The 20856-nt window shown below is 40.6% G+C and overlaps 1 protein-coding gene across 1 annotated transcript; it reads right to left on the reverse strand.

Annotated features, from left to right (window-relative positions):
- Positions 1-133: 133 nt before the first annotated feature.
- Positions 134-20843, reverse strand: PEX3 (peroxisomal biogenesis factor 3). Its single transcript, XM_065680692.1, has 12 exons — positions 20708-20843; positions 12970-13101; positions 10933-11014; positions 7936-7979; positions 6623-6747; positions 5223-5289; positions 5068-5122; positions 4653-4809; positions 3465-3535; positions 2567-2689; positions 1330-1426; positions 134-955 (listed from the first exon to the last, which is right to left on the reverse strand). Exons 1-12 carry the CDS (start codon positions 20778-20780, stop codon positions 872-874), a joined length of 1110 nt encoding a protein of 369 aa, XP_065536764.1. The 5' UTR covers positions 20781-20843; the 3' UTR covers positions 134-871.
- Between the last annotated feature and the right edge of the window lie 13 nt (positions 20844-20856).

Raw genomic sequence — 20856 nt, forward strand, 5'->3', positions numbered from 1 at the left:
TTATTTTTCCTGAGTAATGCTAATAAGTGCAAAACGATTACTGTATAATTTACGTTCATTCTTACAGGATTTTAAGTGAAGGGGCAGTGGAGGCTATTGCCTTTCCTGCTGGTAATGTGAATACACACACAAATTTTACATTAAAATATTTTATTACAATAGAGACAATTAGGCTCAAAATTAATAATACAAATTAAGATAAAATATTTACAAGTTAACGTGTACAGTGTAGCTGTTTAAACAGCATAAACAAGAGGACTTCTAAAAATCCACATTCCTTTAGTATTAAGTAACAGTGAGAGCAGTTTGCTCCTTGCCACCACCACCACCACCCCCCAGCTTGTTCAAGAAGAATATGCATCAGTTGGCAAAGGCTTTCTGAAGAATGACTCTTTGGAATAACATTTGTAAAGTTAAGCAAAAAAAAGAGTTTTCCTTTATGAAAATAAATATGTGGGAGAAGAAGAAAGCAGCCTGACTTCATTTTGCTACTCTGTGCTAGTTGTAGGTCCCTATCATTAGTTTTCTCCAAAACATAGGCACCTCACACAACAAAATGGGGCTGTTAAAAAGTGACTGGTAACACTGCCACCTGATGCCCTTCAGAGGCAATAATCAAATTAATTATGGAAGAGTTTGAGCACTTTAAAAATAGAAAAGTCTTCACATATAATGATTCCTTCAATGAGTATTTTTAATGGGTGCTTGAAACTGACACTATTAGAGCAAATAGGGGCTTACTCCCACTTTTTTCAGCATGTTCTTTCTCCTGGTCTGCCACTCCTACACTGTTACAAAATTAACCCGAGTCTCGTCAGTAGTCACAAGGGGTTTATTATATATACACAATCTATCCCTATGAGTGTGCAGTTCATTTCTCTAGTTGCTGCGGGGTACTGAAAGCTTCATAAACATTAGCAGCAAAATCTTTCACTTGTTCCATCATCAACAGGTCCTGGAAGAAAGTTAAAGAATAAATGTTCTCAAGCACATCCAGCACTATTCCGGTTTTGCTGCAGTACATAATTCCTTGTGAGAAAAGCACCTGGCACTCCCACATAGGCCTAACTCAAATTTCTTGCTTAAGCAAGGTTTATGAGCAGAACTGCAAGTAGAAGCAAGAGACCTTTTTGTGCTTCTGCACAGGTTAGCAGAGGGAAGAGGTTCTAGAAAAATACTGTATTTTTGGAAGATACAAAGTTACAAAAGGTTACACCAATTGCTTCTGCTTTATTTTAAAGCCACTGAAACGAAACAGCTGTTAAAAAGAAATACACATGTTCAGTTCTGACTTTTACTTGAGATATTTTAAATAAGCAAGGTTCTTACCTGAACAAAGTGACTGGGTGTTTCACTGCATACTGAATGGATCTGTCCATTGATTATTGGAATTATCTTGGCTAAAGGAAGACTGACACTGGAAAGACTAGACAAGAACAAAAATATTGACCTAGACCTGCTCTGACATTAGTAAAGCCACTAAAATAGGATCATTATAATCCTAATTATTACTTCAAAACTAACAGTTGAAAAGCTGCAGAGTAAAACATACAGATAAAGGTTTCCTTCTCTTATTAAGCCTTTCATTTAATACAGAGAAGTACCAGAGTGAATTTGAGTTAGGTTCTTGTTACACATAGTTTCACACATGCTTCTCATGCAACAGAAGCATGGTTTAGCCATGTGTATTTATGTAAACAGATGTGCTGGTCTATAATCTCATGCTGTTTCAAACTCTAAACCAGGCTTTGGATAGACAACTGAACTAAAGCCTTTGGGATACTTAGAGTGATGTAAATAGTAGATATTAAAATAAAACCATTACTGTGAGCCATTAGTTATTACAATAAACATAAAGCCAATTATTATTCAAGGTTTTAACATTTTAGAAATCAAATTTCAATGATCTGAACTCCGCTTTTGGATTTTTAACACTCTTACTGCACTATAACATCTTCAGAATAAAAGCTCTTTTTAAGCAGTCTTCTAGGAAGGAGGCAAAAGATCCCGAATGTTAACATCTTTCTTCCGGCACGCCAGTGACTAACCTAAAGCTCCATAGATGCGTTAGGCTACATGTATTTGGAGGCTCATGGTAATGCCACTGTCCTTGAGACCTGCAGTAACTAGCAGCCAGAGACTGGGGCGTAGAGCTTCTCTGCTCCAGGCAGAGGAACACCACCTTCCTCAGTGCCTCAGAGGAGAGGTACTGCAATACAGCTTTGAGCAGTCACCACCAGCGAGGTAAATCCTCCTTAGCTGCAAAGGCAGTTTGCCTGCACAGTGCTCAGGAGAAAAGGGAAAGGTAGAGATCTTCTGATTCCTACTTTTAGATCTGCACGTAATGGTGGGAAAAACACCTTACATAAATTCTAGGAAGAAACACACCATACCCCTAGCTGTCTACTTGACCAAAGTGAGGAGACTGTATCTATTCTTGACAAGCACAGAAGCAGAATTGTTTCTAACATAGGAACTTCAAGTAGGCAGGAAAATCACTGTGTGCCTTTTTGGGAACTCACTGTGATCCCAAAGCAAGTGAACCACAACAAAAGAAAACATTTACCTATTTACAGAGCCGCTCTGAGAGAGGTCCTGTTCAGTAGGTCTAAAAAACTCTGCCATATTGTCCAGCAATCGACTGAATCCTCTGTTTAAACACGTGCTCAGAACTGTACTGAAGTCTGGACTGGAGGGGGAAAAAAAAAAAAAAAAAAAAAGGTCTGATTCCTGATTTTTTATTTTTTTTAAACTAAAAACCCTGGGAGTGTTCAGTGCTACAGACATCCCTGTCCCTCCCACATGGAAAGATGTATGACCAGGCAGAAGGCCACCAGCACAGCCACCTCAAGAAAGACCAGCTCCCCAGCAGACCAATCAACAACCTAAGCTCCACCATAAGATTGTTAAACCCCAGGGCAACCTAAAGCATTTCTCTCTCTTACTACGTAACAGCATAAGAGGGACTTATCGCATCCTTGTATGCCCCAGACCTCTAAAATTGTACGTTTGGCATTTGACTCAATTCCCTCCTATTCCGTGTTTCTTACACAAGCCTCACTTCAGCAGCACTCCAGTGAAAGGATGCACACACCCACTTGAAGCCATGCAGTAAACTAATTCTGTTAAGCCCAAACTGATGTTAATTTTATCAAAGCAGTAAATCCAGTAAAATGACCCTCAATTTACACTGCTTTAGCAGAAGAAAAGTACTGCTCTGTTCCTGCAGACTACAGGAAAGGCAAGGAAGAGGTAAGGGGGAAGAACATCCTGGTCATCCCATGAAGGCAGGATTATTTCTAATAAATTTGGAAAATCCCAGCCTACAATTAGTGAATATAAAAACAATGCAGTAAAGTGATCACATTTCACAAGTGAGAGTTGACAGGTTCTCAGACCAAAGTAATCTTACATAAACAATAGTGAGGAGGAGTTTAATATGAATATAGGATATTGCTCTATACCTTTCTAGCATATCTCTAGTTTCATTAAGCAATTTAATTGTAGCAACATCTCTTTCTGTGAGTCCACAAGCCTAAAAAAGCAAAGACAGACACTGTTTAGTAAGACATCCATTGGCAACTGTAAGAATAAGAGTAGAAGCAAAAGAGTCTTGTACTGGGGAATTAAGTCAAGATGTGTAAGTCAAATCTATTGAAAAGATTTACTGTCATGAATCAGTTTATGATTTATGTTCTAATTTTCATTTTAAGTGGTCACTGTAGGGTTTTTCCCCTTAAAAATTAGTATTAGCAGGAAATACTAGACTAATTTTACAAAGTATTTTTTTCCACTTCTGACCTCCAAAAGTGAAATAAACCCTGCGTATCAGCTTCAGTTAAAGGGATAAAAAGTTAAAGCATGGTGAGGCACTGGAATGGGTTGCCCAAGGAAGCTGTGAATGCTCCATCCCTGGCAGTGCTCAAGGCCAGGTTGGACAGAACCCTGGGTGGGATGGTTTAGTGTGAGGTGTCCCTGCCCAGGGCAGGGGGGGTGGAACTAGATGATCTTAAGATCCTTTCCAACCCTAACTATTCTATGATAAGTGCATGTATTCACACACTGAAGCCTAAGTTTCTTCTTTGTATTAGTGTAACACCACATTAAGAATGAGTTTTTTCCAACTTGTGGTGTGAATAGAAACAAACACCTTTAGAAAATTTAGCAAATCACTTTAACCTTACCTCTGAGATTAGATACACTTTTCTCTTGACTCTGCTCATTTTCCATCCCAAAGCACTAAAGTATTCCAGCACACCATCACCTCTCTGTACACTGGCCAAGACGCTACAGCTGTCCCTCATCTTTGCTGGTACACAAGTGCCAGCTAAAGAAATTTAGCTTAGGGCTGAGTTAAGCTGCATTGTGTTACAGAGCATATCCCAGGCTAAATGAAGTAACTGGGCTGAGTTTCTGAGCTCAAAAATGATATTCCAAGGATGACACTTGTTTTCAGTCACATCTGAACAAAGTACAACTTTGCCTCAATTAAAGAGATAATGACACTTGATTTATGCAGGAAGAAGCATCTCCAGCTATTGAAGATACAGGTGCTGTGGTACAACTGGAGGGCCATTATGCACCCTTCCTCCCCAGAACAAACAAGCAATGCAGACTGAAAACAGGTAGCTGAAAGAAACTGAAAGAGGTACCTGTGTAGCCAAGGGGTTTTCTTCATCTGGCATCAGATAATGACATAAGGGAGAGTAAGGTGCAGTCTGATCTGAATCTTTATGTTCTACTACATTCCTGATATCTTTAAGTTTCTGTTCCAGCTCCAGAAGAGATAGGGTGTGCTTAAGGGAAATACTGGAAAGGAAGAAGATGACATTAACTGCAAAATTAATAATGATGCTTTTCCTCCTCCTGATAATGTGTTCACAATTAACAGGATCCCAGTCTGCTATACTGGTTTGCCCCAGCAGATGTAGCCTGCTGTAATAAAAAACATTGTTTTGGAAACAGTCAATAAACCTTCCTTTTTGATTCTAATGAAACTTGCTGTTTTGGCAACGGTCATTCACGATAAAACTTCTAAGCTAACCAGAGAGAAATACAAACTCTTACCTTCCAAAAACTTTGTGCACAGCTTGCTTAACAATAGTTATCAACTCAGTCAGTCCTAAAAGGAAGACAGTGTCAAAATTATTCTAATGATCTGCTCAAGTCCAGAAAAGCAGTAGGATTTTTTAAGTGTAGCTAGCTTATAATAAGCACCATACCATCTCCTAAAAGGTGCTGAATACTTGATAAATATTGCTGCTGAACTTCAGGGGGAGCCAGCGGTGTCTGTGGAGGAAAAAACAACCAAGTCTGTGCCATGTCAACAGAAGAAAGCAATACAAAAATAGTTTCAAACTGCTTGTGACCAATTTCCTCCCACTTTACAGTCCCTTGCAGCAGGTGGATTCCCCCATTCTCAAGCAACTCTCTAGCATCTGAGTCTCTTCCTGCCATCAACCCATGAATCTTTAAGTCCTTTGGCAATCTCTTCAGTACTATATAGATCTTCCATCTTCAACAGCACAATCTTTCACTTTTAGTTCATACATAGGAAAGTCTCTTTAAAAACTGCATTACAGGTGAAACTAGACCCTCCATCACCCCCAAAATTAAACCTAGTGGAACAGGATATTTATGTCTAACCCTAACAAAGGCTTTTCTGACATAAGCTTTCAGGAACTGAGGCAGGACGAGGCCAGTTTGCTCCAGAGGAATGCCTCAAGGGTTGGCCACATCAACCCATTTCTCTATTGGAAAAGTAACTGAAAGGAAACACGCTCCTAGTCCAAACTCACCTTGCCCTTTAAAAAAAAGCTTTTTCAGGTTTTGCAAAGTGAAGCCCAACCTCCATCAACCCTGATGAAAGCTTTTCTCAGACCTGCCTTGTCACACTGTTCTTTGACTCTCAGAAGGAGCTATCAGAGGAGGGCATTTGCGAATTAATCGAAGTTTGTATCTGTTATTTTTAGACAGGCTGCCCAACAATTTGAAGATCTTCCTCTCTACAAGGGGTATTTGCTTACTGTGGGATTCACCTATTTTTATTGAACAGTGAGAGTTATAGAACATAAACGAAACCCAAGTCTTCTACCTTGCTTGGCCCCACCAACAGACATTCACACAGATGGCCTTTGGGAGTTATAAAAAAACACCAGAATTTCTAAGACAGCCTTTTTCTTCTACAGTCCTAGGAAAATCTGACTTGGGGAATTAATGTATGTGCTAGGAAGACCTAAGCACTTGGATACATTAGCATGAGTGATCCATGTGTATGTACTTATATACATGTGCATGGATCATTCACACAGTATTACTGCTTCACAAAAAAATAAAGCAGTTATTTTATGTTGGCGTTTAGGTATGAATTGCTTCTTTTTTAAGCAATACAAGTGCCGACAAAAGTACTCTTCAATATTGCTAGCATTTTGTTAAGCAACAGTATCACCAAATCATCCAAATCTAGAGGCTATTAAAATACATCAATATAGCTTACTTTCAGTAACCCTTCCACATCTCCCACTCTTACAAGAACTCTTGGTTTCATTCTAATACTCCCTTTTTAATCTTTCACTTCCAAGAAAGTGGACATTCTACTTTTGAAACAAAACAAGAAACTTACTGTGCCGTTTTTGCAGAGTGCAGCATTATCTAGGTAGATGTAACCGCCAATAATATTTAACTGGACTCTCAAAAGAACTACGAGCATACAGGTACTATATACAGCTACAATGCTTCTTGTGAAACCTGGAACAGAGCCAACAAAACAACTTCAGTCAAAGAATGAAGGGTAAGCCAAGGAGGGAGAGCACTCTCCAAGACTCAAGTAGTGCTGATGATTAAGTCCAGCCACATCACGTTTCACTCACTGATTGTCACAACACATCTTTTTACAACACACACCCAAGATCACCATGAGTCTTAATACTTGCTGGAGCTACACCTAAAGTATCCCATTTGAAGTCCTACATTAACATCATTTTTCACATTACAAGTTGCTTCAGAAGGAAAATGGATATGCCATGAAATCATCTTTCTTCATTAGGGCAGGAAATACACGCCATATGTAAGCCCTCATCACGGAACTGAGACACAGAAGGAATAACAGCAGCTTGGGAAGAAAGCTACCTATGGCAGGAGCAGGTAGTATCTATAGAAAGAAAATTGAAATGAGCATCAGCTACCAGGCACTAGGCAACAGAGGACATGTGGAAAAAGTGACATGAATAAATATGGATGAGTGCTGAACAGCACAGAAAAAAAGATGGATTAAGAGTAGGATCTGTAAAAGTCGTGTGAAAAGGGGAAACAAAACAAAGGGAAGACAAAACCAGACAGGGGGCAGGGATAACAAATGGTACCAAGGCATCAAAACTAGTAAAAAAAGCTCAATAGTATTTCACTGCAAAATTATTTGACCTCACTATTTTTCATTCCCTTCCACTGCTATTTCTTCTTCCCTTCCAAGATGGACTAAGGTGTCCATAACCACCGTGATGGTGGTTCTCATCACCAGGCCTGAAAAGATGAAACTGCTGGCCATGTAAAGGCTGGCCAACATTCTGAGCAATGCTTTCTGTTAGGTTCAACAGAGAGCTTTCTGAAAAGCCAGGCTGATTTTTCTGTGATGGCACAGAAAGATCTCACAAAGTTTCCTTGATTAAGGTAACATGAAGGCCAATAAAACTCTTCACCTTCATGTTTGGGCTTCTAAGTTCCCTCAGGGGTATGGAAAATGCCTTCATGAGGTGTTTTTTTTCTGGAGAGGGAAGGTTTGCCAGGTAGTGTGTTACACTATCTTCATATCTTCATATCTATTGAAACAACAACCCAGTGTAAAGTCTGCTTTTTAAAGGGTGTGAAAGACATTTTTAGCATAAAGTTAAAAACTTTATGCTAAATATTATGAAGATGGAATGTTTCAGTTCCACTTACTTATTATCTTTAAATCCTCCCATATTTCTAACTTGTTTGCTGGCCTGTGGAGAAAAATAAATGAAAATATTAAACATTTAAAAGTATATTTTCCTGGGAAATAAAGAAGTAAGTTAAATGAAATAGCAGTGCTTTAAGGCGAGCTCATTTAGCTACTGTAATTATTCAGATCAGATTCATGTCTACACCGATTTGCCTCGTTCAAGAAAGTGGTATATAAACCATACAATATGAAGTCACAGGAAAGAGATGCAAATTTTAATCACTAAATGTAGTATTTAGTCAGGTCATTTATACACTTACATTACCAACTTTAACTATGCTAAGTGGTCAGAAAAAGCCTGCTGATGGTACACAGTGGTCTTTTCTGAGGTGTTCATCCCCTGTATGTTTAGACCTCAGTTCAGCAGGGCTTCCTGTATCTACCTGTGCACAAGTGCAGGGTCAGAATTTCTATTTCCTATCTTCTCGCAAGATTTACCATTGCCTGATGTAGTTTTAAAGTTCAGATTTGATCATCAAACCAAAGTGATCATGATCATTTGTGGAAAAGAAGTCTTGTGCTATCCACACAAGCACAGGTTGATCTTGTGTTGAGGCAGGTTTACTTTTATCTGACCAATTCCGAAAACTTTATACATTCTGCAGTCGAAAGAGCAAGACTGTAGATTGCACAGGTACACCTGAACTGCCTAAGGTACACTGCAGATTTAGAACTACAATCCAGAGGTAAAGTTAGTAATATAGCTCCAGTAGCAGAGATAAGACTAACCATCCAAAAGGTTCCACCAGCGATTCTTGCCTGTTAAGCACTGTCAGAAAAGAACAGCTACTCTACATTTGCCATGGAAGAAACATACTATGAAAGTCACTTAGAGAAACATTTGGTAATGTCTTAGGATCAGAATGAACACTTAAATATTTAGGGCAGGTAGTTTAAATTAACCTACACTTTGCAGTAACCTGGTTTACAAAAAAATAATATCCTTTTCAAGAGGAATAATTTCTTTACAGGCACAATTTGTGCACTTTAGCATCAGCTTCACCATTGTATTACTTACATAAACAATGACTTTTTAAGTTCACTGCTATCAAATAATGCAATTGAACTGATATAATGAATTATTAAGTCTGCAACTCCAAAAAGTAGAGAGACAGATTAAAGAAAAGATAGCTGGAAGAGATACATGGATCCATGGCACATACAAAACCAGTTTATGTGTTTCTCTTTTTGCAAGCTAAATCAACAGCTTTAAAAGCTATTCTAAAGCAAAACAAAGACTGCTAAAAAAAAAATACAGTAATATTTCTATAGATAAGGCACGTAACAGGACTCAAACCCACATTTGCTACTTATGAGTGGCAAGTTTTCCACGCCAACTGAAGAGAGAAAGAAAAGCCAATACATCAGCATCAGCCAACTACATTTGCACCTATTATGTCAAAATTTCTAGAGCTCATACTCATGAAGTTTTTCCTCACAGCTCAAAGCATCAGCCAGGTAAGACTTTGCAAGTCTGCAAGTATTAACAGTGGGAACAGCTTTTTCAATCTTCATATGCTGCAATTTACTAAGATTCAGCTGCTCAACTTTTATTTCACGATTATTAATTCGGAAAACCATTACCAGCTATGGAAGCAAAAAGCAATGCAAACAAAAACCCAGAGGTTTAGAATAAAGCAAAATGCTGAAACAGATGCAAGGCTACAGGAGGAGATACTTCACCTCATGTCACTCAATAACATTGCTTTGAAAAGAGGAAGACAGACAGAGCCATCTATGCCCTTGTGTGCCACTCCTGCTTCCAAAGTTTCCCTGGAAGACTGAAAACTTCAGCCTGCTTACACCCCTACCCTACCATCAGCTGCCCCAGGTTACTAAAACAACATACAAAGTTTCGAAATGTCGGGAAGTGAACAAACTTTAAGTTTACCTAAGCCATAACACAATCTGTAACATGTTGATCCATAACATGTTGAGGCATAACATAGATTATTTGAGAAAGAGGAATCTTCAGGGACATTGAGAAAAGTAAATCTCCACATCTACTATTCTGTGTATTCAACAGCAAGGGCTCTCAAAGGTCTTGCTGTTTGGAGTAAATACTATTCAATTACAGTTGCAAATTCTCAGACAATCTATTATAAAAGCATCATTCTGGCTGTAATTCCCATTTTAACACATTCTGTTGCCTTGTTGTGAGTTTTTTTTACTGAGACAATGCCTATATAGGTAATTATTAAATGCTGGACAGCTGAAGTTACAGCTATGTAAGCAGGCTAGTGGGAAGCAAACCAGAGGCAGTCTAGACTGAGTCAGAAAGCTTATGTTATCTGCCTACATAACACTTTTACTCTGTGACAAATGCCAAGTGGCTTACTCTACTTCTAAGGTATACTATGATGCACTTCATGATTTAAAAAATATGCTATTTGTTTCTGCAGCCACAAGGAAATCAGAGGTGTTTTCTGACCAGGAAGCACTCCTCTTAATGTCTGATATGTCCCTATTTGTTCTGCTTCAAAAAAGGAAAAAAAAAATACATTACTTCTCATAGCTTATATGCATTTGCAATTTCATCCTGGATACTTTCCATTACTACTCATGTCTGACCTTGATGAGATGACAAACATTTTTACAAACACAACATCAACACCTTAGTCAAGATACTCTATCCTGTTTAAGAGAGAACTACATATTTTTACCTGCCTATCTTATAAGCACTTCAACAAAACCTATGGCTCTTACTGCAGCATCTTAAAGCAAGCATTATTTCTTGTCACATCTGGAAGATGCCAGCCACATCTATCAAAACAGATCTAACATGACACAAAATATTTATGCAGTGATTTCAAAATACTTCAAGACCAGTGAGTCAATGGGACACAGAACCAAAATCTTGCAAGCTTCCTACATTATAAATAATATGAGGAAACCCAAAAATATCTTGTGCTCAAAACAAGTGATCTTTAACACAATTAACAAAACAGTCTTACCTATTTTTAAGAAGAGATGTGAGACTCTCAGAATTTAATTGATGCATTAAGGCATCCCTCAGTGTTGGAAGCATTGACAGCACTGTTATTAAAAAAAACAAAACAAAACAAAACTGTCAACATCAAAATAATCATCATAAACCTATCCCTAGCTCTCATTCAATAGCTGCTCTAATGTAAATACCATTCCTCAACAGGCAAAGCTTGGAGGACAAGCAAAATATGAAACCCTGGGAATCCTCTGAAGTGCAGATACCTGTGTGCCTCTGATGAGCTGGGGCACAATGCTGCCCTTACGCTGCCATATGTCTTTGCTGGCTCTAGCTCAGATATGGGCTCACACCCTGCGTATACAAGCCTTCAACACCGCTCACGAAAATCTGGTGAAAATCTACACTGTCGCATTTCTCCAAATGGGAAGATCTGAGGTTTGGGTTTTTTCCAACAAGAGAAGCACAAAAAGGTATGTATTAAACAGAAGAAAGATGGTAGGAAAATAATCCTTACTTTCACAATATTCAGTGTCCAATCTGCTGTTAAATGATGGGAACAGGAAATGGAAAACAAGCATGCACAGAACATAATAAATACTAAGAGCAAAGTATGAAAAATCTTGACAAGAACACATGCCCCCAGACAGGAGGTACTTCGTACAAAAAAGAGCAAACAAAAACTTAGCCCTTGCAATAAAATTAAACCCAGAACTACAAAATGGAAAAGATTAACCTGAAATACCAATCGGTCAGGGTAAACAAGGTGCACAGAAAGCATCTGCAGCCACCCAAGAAGCCATTACGAATTTCAACAGGAAAAAGCTGCCCAGATTGTATTACAGAAATAGTTTTGAGTGGCCTGTATTTACAAAAATGACAAGGATTTTGTTGAACTCTGCTCCACCATCTCCTCTCCAAAAAATCCAAAGACCATTAATAGGTAATATAAATACTGTCATATTGTAACATATGTATTGTTGTAATAGAAATACTTCCACTTTTTGCTCCCCAGCTAGTCAGGTAACTTTAAACTGTTAAAATGTAGGGAACTAATGGGCTGACAGGCTTCTTATCTGTAAATTAAAACATACCCACCAAGCTCTCTATGTGTAGCTTATTAACAACATGCTGTAATGAATAAAATAAACCTGCTGTAAATTCTGTACTGTTTGAATCTGGGTGCTGTGCACACCTCAATAGCACACACAGTTTAGGGAAATACACAAAGGTCTTGAACTGATGAAAAGTTGTAACCTGCATGTATAGCTGTATGCATTATAGATGACTCCTAGGGTTCAGTATGACCCCTACAAATCCCTTCAATCCTCTGTTCTTCAGGTTGTTTGCATTGTGCAAAATTGCTCTATCTATGCACTTGTCATGGTTTAAGCCCAGCTGGTAACTCAGAACCACGCAGCTGCTCAATCACTCCCCCCTGCCTTCCTCCCCTGGCTCCCAAAAGGATGGGGAGGAGAATTGAAAGAATGTAAGGGCTGAGGTAAGAACAGTCCAGTAACTAAGGTATAACACAAGCCACTGCTGCTACCACCAATAATAATAATAAGGGAAATAATAAGGGAAGAGAACACAACTGCTCACCATCCGCTGACTGATACCCAGCCCAACATGAGCAGTGTTGGGAAGTTACCTTATGGGTAACTGCCCCCAGTTTATATGCTGGGCATGACGTGCTGTCGTATGGAATACCTCTTTGGCTAGTTTGGGTCAGGTATCCTGTCTCTGCTTCCTCCCAGCTTCCCCTCATCCCTGGCAGAGCATGAGACTCACAAAGTCCTTGGTCAGAGTAAACATTCTGACCAGCAACTAAAAACATCGGTGTTATCAGCGCTGTTCCCAGGCTGAAAGTCAAAACACAGCACTGCACCAGCTACTAAGAAGGAGAAAAATGACTGCTACTGCTGAACCTAGGACAGCACTAGTATTTAAGATTTTGAATTCACCTACATTTCTTATTCTTCTTCCATCCTGTCATTATGTTGTATAAATCCCCCAATCAAGAACAGTGGCTATTTCCTTATCTTACCTGTCATATTGCACGTCCTCTGATTACTTTCAAAATGGTACTGCCTTCGTGCTTGGGCGATGTATTCAGCTGCCTCCCGCTCCTGGATTTCTCTGATTTTCTTCTGCCCATATTTTCCCAGTAAATAGACACCTGCAGAGAGATTTTCATATCATGAACTGCTTTAAAACTGTACGGAAGGCCCCTTCAGCCCCTTTGTTTAATTTCAAACAATAAGGGTGCATAGCATTTTTGGGGGGAACATGTGGGTCTCGAGCATTTTAGTACCAATTCACACAGTAATACTCAGAAATAATGTTTTCAAAATTAATTGCCAAGGGTAATGACTTGAATCAGTCTAAGAAACTTTTCTAAGAAACACCTTGCCTGTCAAAGAAGGCATTCTTTGTACTACTGCAACGTGAACAAGTACTGAAGAAGAGACTGAAGCAAATATTGGGAAGAGAAAAAATGTAAGATAACAAAGAACAGAGAAATAAACTGTAATGGCTAGAGATCTGGAGAGGGATGAAAATTTAATTTTTCTTTTTAGAGATATCTTTCTAAAATTCGCAAAAGTTGAGGTAAAACTCAAGTCTTAAAAAAAAAAAAAAATCACAAGAGAAAAATGTTAGAGACCAACATTTTCTTCATTTGGCCTTGAATCTTCTGTAGAAGAACCTTGGTTTCAGTGTCCCTCTTATTTCCTACGATGCCTGGTGCCTACTCCCCAGCTCCACTATCCTACCCTTGCGGATCTGATCATCCCTCACCACCCTTACTATGAATCTCCATTTCCAGGAAGACCCATGAAAAAATTCTCCTCTGTATTTCCTCCTCTCCCAGTATGCCTCCCTTTGAAGTTTCCAACTGCTCTTCCCATACCACCACAGGTTCAGAGAACACTCCAGGCTGCCCACAGCCCTTTCCTCATCTCTGTCCTGCCTTCTTAGCCATTGCTCTAGATACCACTATATATTCTAGACCTACCCTCAGTAGTTTTGCTCACTGCCAGAAGCTTTACATGAATTTCTCGTTGTCCACCTGGGGCTTCTTATAACACCTCCTGCATATCAACTTCATTTGTTGCCTCCTGTAGACACTGGTAGCAGCAATTACCTATTTAGGTGCAAAACAAGCTCCTTCCTTGTTCTCTCACAAAAGAATTCCAGTGGGTGGGGGTCGGTGAGGAGGTGTAAGGAAGGAACAAACCCAAGCAGAAAATACTATTGTACAAGTTGACCATCTTCTGCCTGCTGGGGAGCAATCTCCTAAGTACGGAAACTCCTGCACAGAGCGAAAGCTCTGACGCTGTCAATAATGGGGCACTGAAGAAATCTGGGTATCAAAATGAGTCTTTATTTTTTTCCACCAAGCACTTTCAAAAGGTGTAAACACAGAGGCACAAAGTTTTCTCCAAAGCTCAATTTCTGCATTTCAAAGTTAATATCCGAGTGAGGCATTGAAGAGCTGAGGAATGCTAGAAGTTCTAAAACTGATTTTAAAAGCCCAAATCACCAAAACAACAACAACAACAAAACCCCAAACCAAACTCCCCCATATTTTTAACTCAGTTACATTGTTAGGTCATTACAACCTTTCAGTACATTCTCCAAAACTATCACCGGGATTTCAAAAGGCTTGTCAACTTTGTGCAATATTTATTGCAAAAAAAGAACCAACCTCCAGCTATTCATACCACCATTATGTTTCCTAATAGGCAACTGCAAGCCAGACCAGTTTGGAACAACCACAGGCACTTACATTTATTTCCCAAAAGTCTCGTAAACTAAAAATGGGGAATCACTTTCTCTTGCTTCAGCCTTCAGACTGACCATTTGCCATGTGGAAGCCTCACCTTGGTAGATGCAAACTTTATTATCAGGGCTCCATATACAAAAAATGAAATTCAACTACTAAATTATTAACCAGAATGAGACTTCATAGGTAACAATTACATCACTTTTACCTAAAAAATTATCAAGTGCTGCCAAGAATATCTATTCAGAAAACAACTGCCAGCCTGCTGATTTTTTTTCCCCCAACAGCAATTTTTTTAGTATTAGCAAACCCTTTTGAACACAAGATTTATCCCACCACATTTTTCACATTACATTTACACACAGCCATTTCTCCAAATTACTATTTTTGCTCATGCCTCCTCCAAACCACCCCCCCACCCCCACCCCCCCAAGTAAATAAATCCTTTAGCTCCAGGTTTTGTGGCAGAAAAGTCATGAATATACACAGGACGTAGGCAGACATGCAAACAATTCAAGAATCACGTGCGTGCCCTTGAGTGATATACTGGAGCAGCAGCTTTAAGACTGAGACAGCTAATTGCTTAATACTTGTTTCTTAATGCTGTGCAATTACTCTGTACTAAAACCTGCTGTGTCTCATGAGGGTCCAAAGTAACAGTCATCCAGAAAAATCACTTGTCTAAAATGATGCAATACCAGCCACCAGTAGTATTATTTCTCCCTCCCCTGAAACAAGCCATAACTTTGGCCCATCACTAATAGATGTTACGTACGCCAGTATCATCCTCATTTTTGGGAATGCAATACATTAAAAGTTAACCAAGGTCAAAGTTATGTCATCCACACAGCTTCAGCAAAACCAATGACTGGATGTCAGGAGCAGACTACCTCTGGTACTGAGTGGGTTGTGTGTGCCTCTGAGCTGCCTGGAGAATACAGCACCTCACTTGGGAAATTCAAGTCTCACTTGGGATAATGAACTTCTGCCCACTTATCACTCCTGCCTGAATGCAGCAGCAGAGACTCTTCAAGTCTGTCTTATGGGTATTTCAAGGAGCTGCCAGCTCAGGAGTTGATCCGCATGTGTGTTCACATTTTACTTTAGAGCAACCATGTGTATCAATATAGATACATGTGGCATTTATTCACAAGACCTGAATATAACAGACACTTTAATGAGTCCAGGCTGAATGTGTTGCATGAAAACACCATCACTTGGAGTTGGAAGCAGGACCAGAGAAAACGACATCTCAAGAACTGCCATAATGTCAAGTCAGATAATATACCCATAAGAACCTAACCTGACACTTTGAAAGACTCTGTTGTTACAAACAACAAAAGTAGACACCACCTTTTTACAATAGCTAATAGAACTCAATTTTACCTCTCAGTATAGAACAGGTCTGCAAAACATGGCAGGAGCAACATTTTATTCATATCTACTTAAGTAAACTATTGTTTAGATGGAACTTCATACTGTACCTTGCATATGTTCCATACAAAACCAGGAATTAAGAAAATTCAGCAATAATGAAACTACCCCAAAGATAAGTTCTATGTAAACTTTTTTCTGCCTTCATCACAATGTGAACTATGCAAACAACTATAGTGCCAGCACTTCTGATTCAGAGGGTTCAGAAACAGACGAGTGGTACAAACTAGGATTATATCACTTGATGCCATCTACCTGATGCCTCAGGTAGAGGAACCTCAGTAAGGACCTCAAACTACAATTCATACTGCTTTAAAACTGATTTACAGAGTCAAAGCATTCACATTTGTACTGGCTGTCTGTGCTGGTTTTGGCTAAATAGCTAGTACAGGGCTACATTGTGGATCTGTGCTGGAAACAGCGTGGATAACACAAAGATATTTTTATCAAGGCCTTTTCTGATTTATTTTATTTTTTAATTATTAAACTGTTTTTATCTCAGCCCCCGAGTTTTCTCACTTTTACCCTCCCAATCCTCTCCCCCATCCCATTGGGGGGAGTGCAAGTGAGCAACCGTCTTGTGCTTCAGTACTGGCTTGGTTTAAGCCACAGCACTGTCCTATACCACCAGGATCTCTTGGGGTCCACAACACCCATATTCTGTGGAAGACACACTGACTCACCTGTTAACAGTGAGCTGAGTTAAGTATGTTCTAATTTGTCTCAGTAGGACTCTTTGCCTGTAGCATTGTATAGTCTCTTCCCATCATAAGAAGGGCATGTACGTGTTGGAATGCGTCCAGAGGAGGCCACAAAGACGCTCCGAGGGCTGGAGCACTTCTCTGGAAACAGGCTGAGGGAGTTGGGCTTGTTCAGCCTGGAGAAGAGAAGGCTCAGGGGAGGCCTTATACCAGCCTTCCCATACCTAAAGGGGATTACAAGAAACGATAGACGGACTTCTTACAAGGGCATCTTTGAGCTTCCTACCAACCCAAACCCTTCTAGGATTCTATGATCTAAATGTAAGCAGTGGAAGTAGTTTAGAAAACCTGCAAGCTCTTACACATTCATGACAATGGCCTCAAACAGGTAGGGTATTTCTCACATAATTTATGTCTTAAGCTTTCCTCAACCCTTGTCTTTCTTCACAGGTGGAATGGAAAGATGAGCAGAAGGGTGGGACAGGTTAACTAGGAGGCATCAAGTTTCCAGGAAAGCTCTTTACAACCCTATGTACCCTTCACCCTCACTGTCATACTTCCCTCACAAAATTAAGGGAAAAAACCAGCTTTAAGAACTTTATCACATTGAAATTGCACTGACACACAGAAGCCTGCATCCCTACAGAACATCAACAACTCCCTAAGTTGTCTTTTGTCCTTATGCACAAGCAAGCTGTGCATCAGCTGTCCCATTAAAAAGGCATTGCAGCCTTAATCTCTTGGCACCACTGAGTCCCACCAAAACCTGTGTAACATCCCTGCACTCGCTCACAAACCAAGACAACTTTTTCTGCTAAGTAGTCAGACTTCTGAACTGAAACATTCTTTCTGCAAGCCAAAGGTTGCAAGAGATAACATTGAGCAATCCTTAATTCACCTGATATCAGAGCCATACATTGCAGACACACCCTGAACTTGCTCTTCTACTGCAGCAAGAGAATTTCAATAGTGAATGATTTCGTAATGTCCACTGAAATCCACCTTGAACACTGAGACAGAAACCACTTTATGGCAAACCTATCCACCTAACAAGAACAAGTGAACATAAGTCATGCAAGCTCGCTCTCTCTGCTTCAAATACTTCTAGTGGGTTTGATCCCAGAGCACTAGATTTTGCTTGCTTGAAGAGATTTAAGTCTTTAAAGTATGCAATTTACTTTATATTGCTAAAAGAACAGACTTCTGAAGAAAGGGTTTGTCAGGGTCTCTGCTAAGTTGAACTCTTCTCAACCCCACTCCTTGGTTAAGGGACAATTATACCTATTTCAGTTGATTTTCCCTCAATTTGAGCTCTTATTTTATGAGGTTTGCATTTGCATAAACAGAAAAATCTGTTGCAGGGCTGGGATTAACAGAAATTACACTGAGAGACACTGCTAATGCACAAGGAATCCATCTTAGTAAACAGAGGAAAGGCTACCAACCAACTCAGTTTGGTACAACAATTCTTCAGTGGCACAACACTGCATCAGTAATAACGTAGAGACTCCTCTGTAGCAATGCATCATTAAATATTCACATTAATCTCTGACCATGTGCCAGTTAAAGACTTAAGATCATTAAACTCTGATGTCCCATTTTCCTTGTTACATCCTCCTTCCCAGAAAAATGCAGCTACAGCTCTTAAAAACAAAACTAACCAACAAACCAAAAAACAACCAACCAAACACCAGAGAGATGTAGGTTCCAGTCTCGGGTATTAAATCAGCAGATTTGGATGCTTTTCTTAAAGCATTCAGCCACTTCCAATTATTCTACCTTCATATGAAAGCAGCAATGTGCAGTTGCATTCTACCTTTCATTGTTAGGCAGTATTTTCGGAGGAGCTCTGATTTATTGGTGGTGGCATTACAATAGCTCCTGGAGTTATTTTAAGGTCCAATCCATAACTTATATGTAGATGGCCAAAGCAGTCATGATTCAGCTGCTGAACAACTGTAACGCAATGCTCTGCAACAAATCCCTCCATCTCCCAGGGTGCCTTAAAATACCATGGTGCAAGTCACAGCTGGGGGCAGCTAATGGTGTTCTCCTGCTTGTGGATACCCTGATTTACTACAAAAAAGCAATTCTCTGCAGAGTCCTTAAATACTACATGGCTCAAGGAAACACATACTTGATCCATGCTGCAGGCAGCAGCAGCACAGTTCAGTATTTTCAGTCAGAAGCTGAGATGCTTGTTAGATGAGGAGCATCTTGGGGTTTTTCTTCAGATTGGTCATATTTTAAACGACTTATCTTAGCTCCCGATTACTTTCAAGTGTACTTCATCCACTCAGTAGCATTTTAGTGAAGGTGACACTGAACTGTACATAAATAGCTCCAATTATAAGGTAAAAGCTGCAAATTCAGTTGTATCAGGCTGGCAGCAGGCTGTTTATACATGATGAATTTAGGATTTGAGTCTAGGACTACCAAGAGCCACAAGCTCCCCTAAATCTGTCTTCCCACCTGGATATTGATCCATGTTTACTAGGTGAAACTGGGACAACTGATGTTTGACTACTCCCATTTGCCCTCCCACTACTCTCGCAGTTGAAGGGATGGGGGAACAGCTTGCAGGTCACAGCTTGGTATATTAAAGTAAATCTGTTTACTTAACATGGTGGGCTGTAAGCGTGGTGGCTTAAAAACTGGTAATCAGTAAATTCTGATGTACTTGCAGTCTCAGAAAACCTGCAGGTGAGGGTGGGTGAATTGGAGAAGCAGCCTGACAAGTGTCTCAGTAATCACCACCTAACATGTTATTGTGCATTAACTGGCCCTCTTTGGAAAAACACAGAAGGAATTAATGCTGAAAGGATGCAGAGGACACAGCCACCCAGGCAAGTCAGAAATATACACAACTCACCATCACAAGAGGCCTCACCTAAATAACAGACAAAATATACTGCAAAACCCCTCTAGCTCTCAGAATATTTAACTATTCAGGCAAGCTGCAGTAGGTATAAACAAATGCAAACTTTCCTTAGCAACTCTAATGTTTAATTCTGTGTCATTTGCATAAGATGTAAGTACACCTGATGATTGAGCTTGCAAAGACATGGCTGTACATTCTGAGGAGTATCTAATCTCCAGCTGCAGGTATGTTCTTATTATTAAACACAGAGACAGATCTGAGATGTTCCTTTAAATCCAATTCCAACTAAAAATAACTCTAAAATAACTCCAGGGAAAGGAGCAGCTTACCAGACTACAACCACCCCACGGATCAGACAAGGGAGAAAGTACAACGTGAATAATTAATGTAAATCCTCTCCAGTAAAGTTTAGTGTCTGCAGTTGGTTTACACCTGACAATTCACCTCAATGCACAAATAAATAACTTTAAGGAAGTACAGGCTTTTAGCCTCCACCCTACAAATAATAACACAAGCGGCACCCACGCTTTGTGCGGTCAAACGCTGCTTCAGCCCAACACAAGCACCCGCCGCAGGAACACGCAGGCGGCTCGAATCCCTGCGGTTTAGGGCTTAAGGCTCGACGTGTCGGTTTTCGCCCCTGCCGCCCCTGGGCCTCCCCAGAGCCGGTCGGGGGGCGGCTCGGTGTCACGAGCGAGGCGAGGGCCGCTCCACCCCGCGGCGGAGCTCCCTGCGCAACACGCCGGAGCGCCGGTCGGACCCGCGGCACCACCGGCCCGGTCACGCCCGCGGCCGGCACCGGGCCCATCCGGCTTCCTAACAGAGGGGCTCGGCGGCAGACCACCGCCTCCGAGGGGGCCTCCTCAGCGGAAACTGGGAGCGGCTCAGCCACAGCAGAGAGGCCCCGCGGCCCCAAGGCTGGTTCCGCTCCGGCCCCTACTATGGTCCCCGCCGTCCCTCGGCGCGGCTGCCGAGCACTCACCGCCAAGGAAGGTGCCGAGGACGAGACATTTCTTCTTGTGCCGCTTGAGGAAACTCCAGAGGGACCTGAGCATCCTCCGCGCCCGGCCCGGCCTCCCCTCGCCTCCCCACGTCGGCGGAAGGGGCGGTGGCAGCGGCCCCCCCCGAGGT

This window comes from Lathamus discolor, chromosome 5 (genome assembly GCF_037157495.1).
Source record: "Lathamus discolor isolate bLatDis1 chromosome 5, bLatDis1.hap1, whole genome shotgun sequence".
Classification (NCBI taxonomy): domain Eukaryota; kingdom Metazoa; phylum Chordata; class Aves; order Psittaciformes; family Psittacidae; genus Lathamus; species Lathamus discolor.

Bases quoted from the DNA above. Each gene is read 5' to 3' on its own strand.
- PEX3 (XM_065680692.1), bottom strand. From the start codon at position 20,780: ATGCTCAGGTCCCTCTGGAGTTTCCTCAAGCGGCACAAGAAGAAATGT. The intron at 7,980-10,932 runs GTAAGACTGTTT...TTTTCTCCACAG, and splicing joins ACATCTCTTCTTAAAAATAG to GCCAGCAAACAAGTTAGAAA. The intron at 1,427-2,566 runs GTAAATGTTTTC...GTTCTTGTCTAG, and splicing joins CAGAGCGGCTCTGTAAATAG to TCTTTCCAGTGTCAGTCTTC.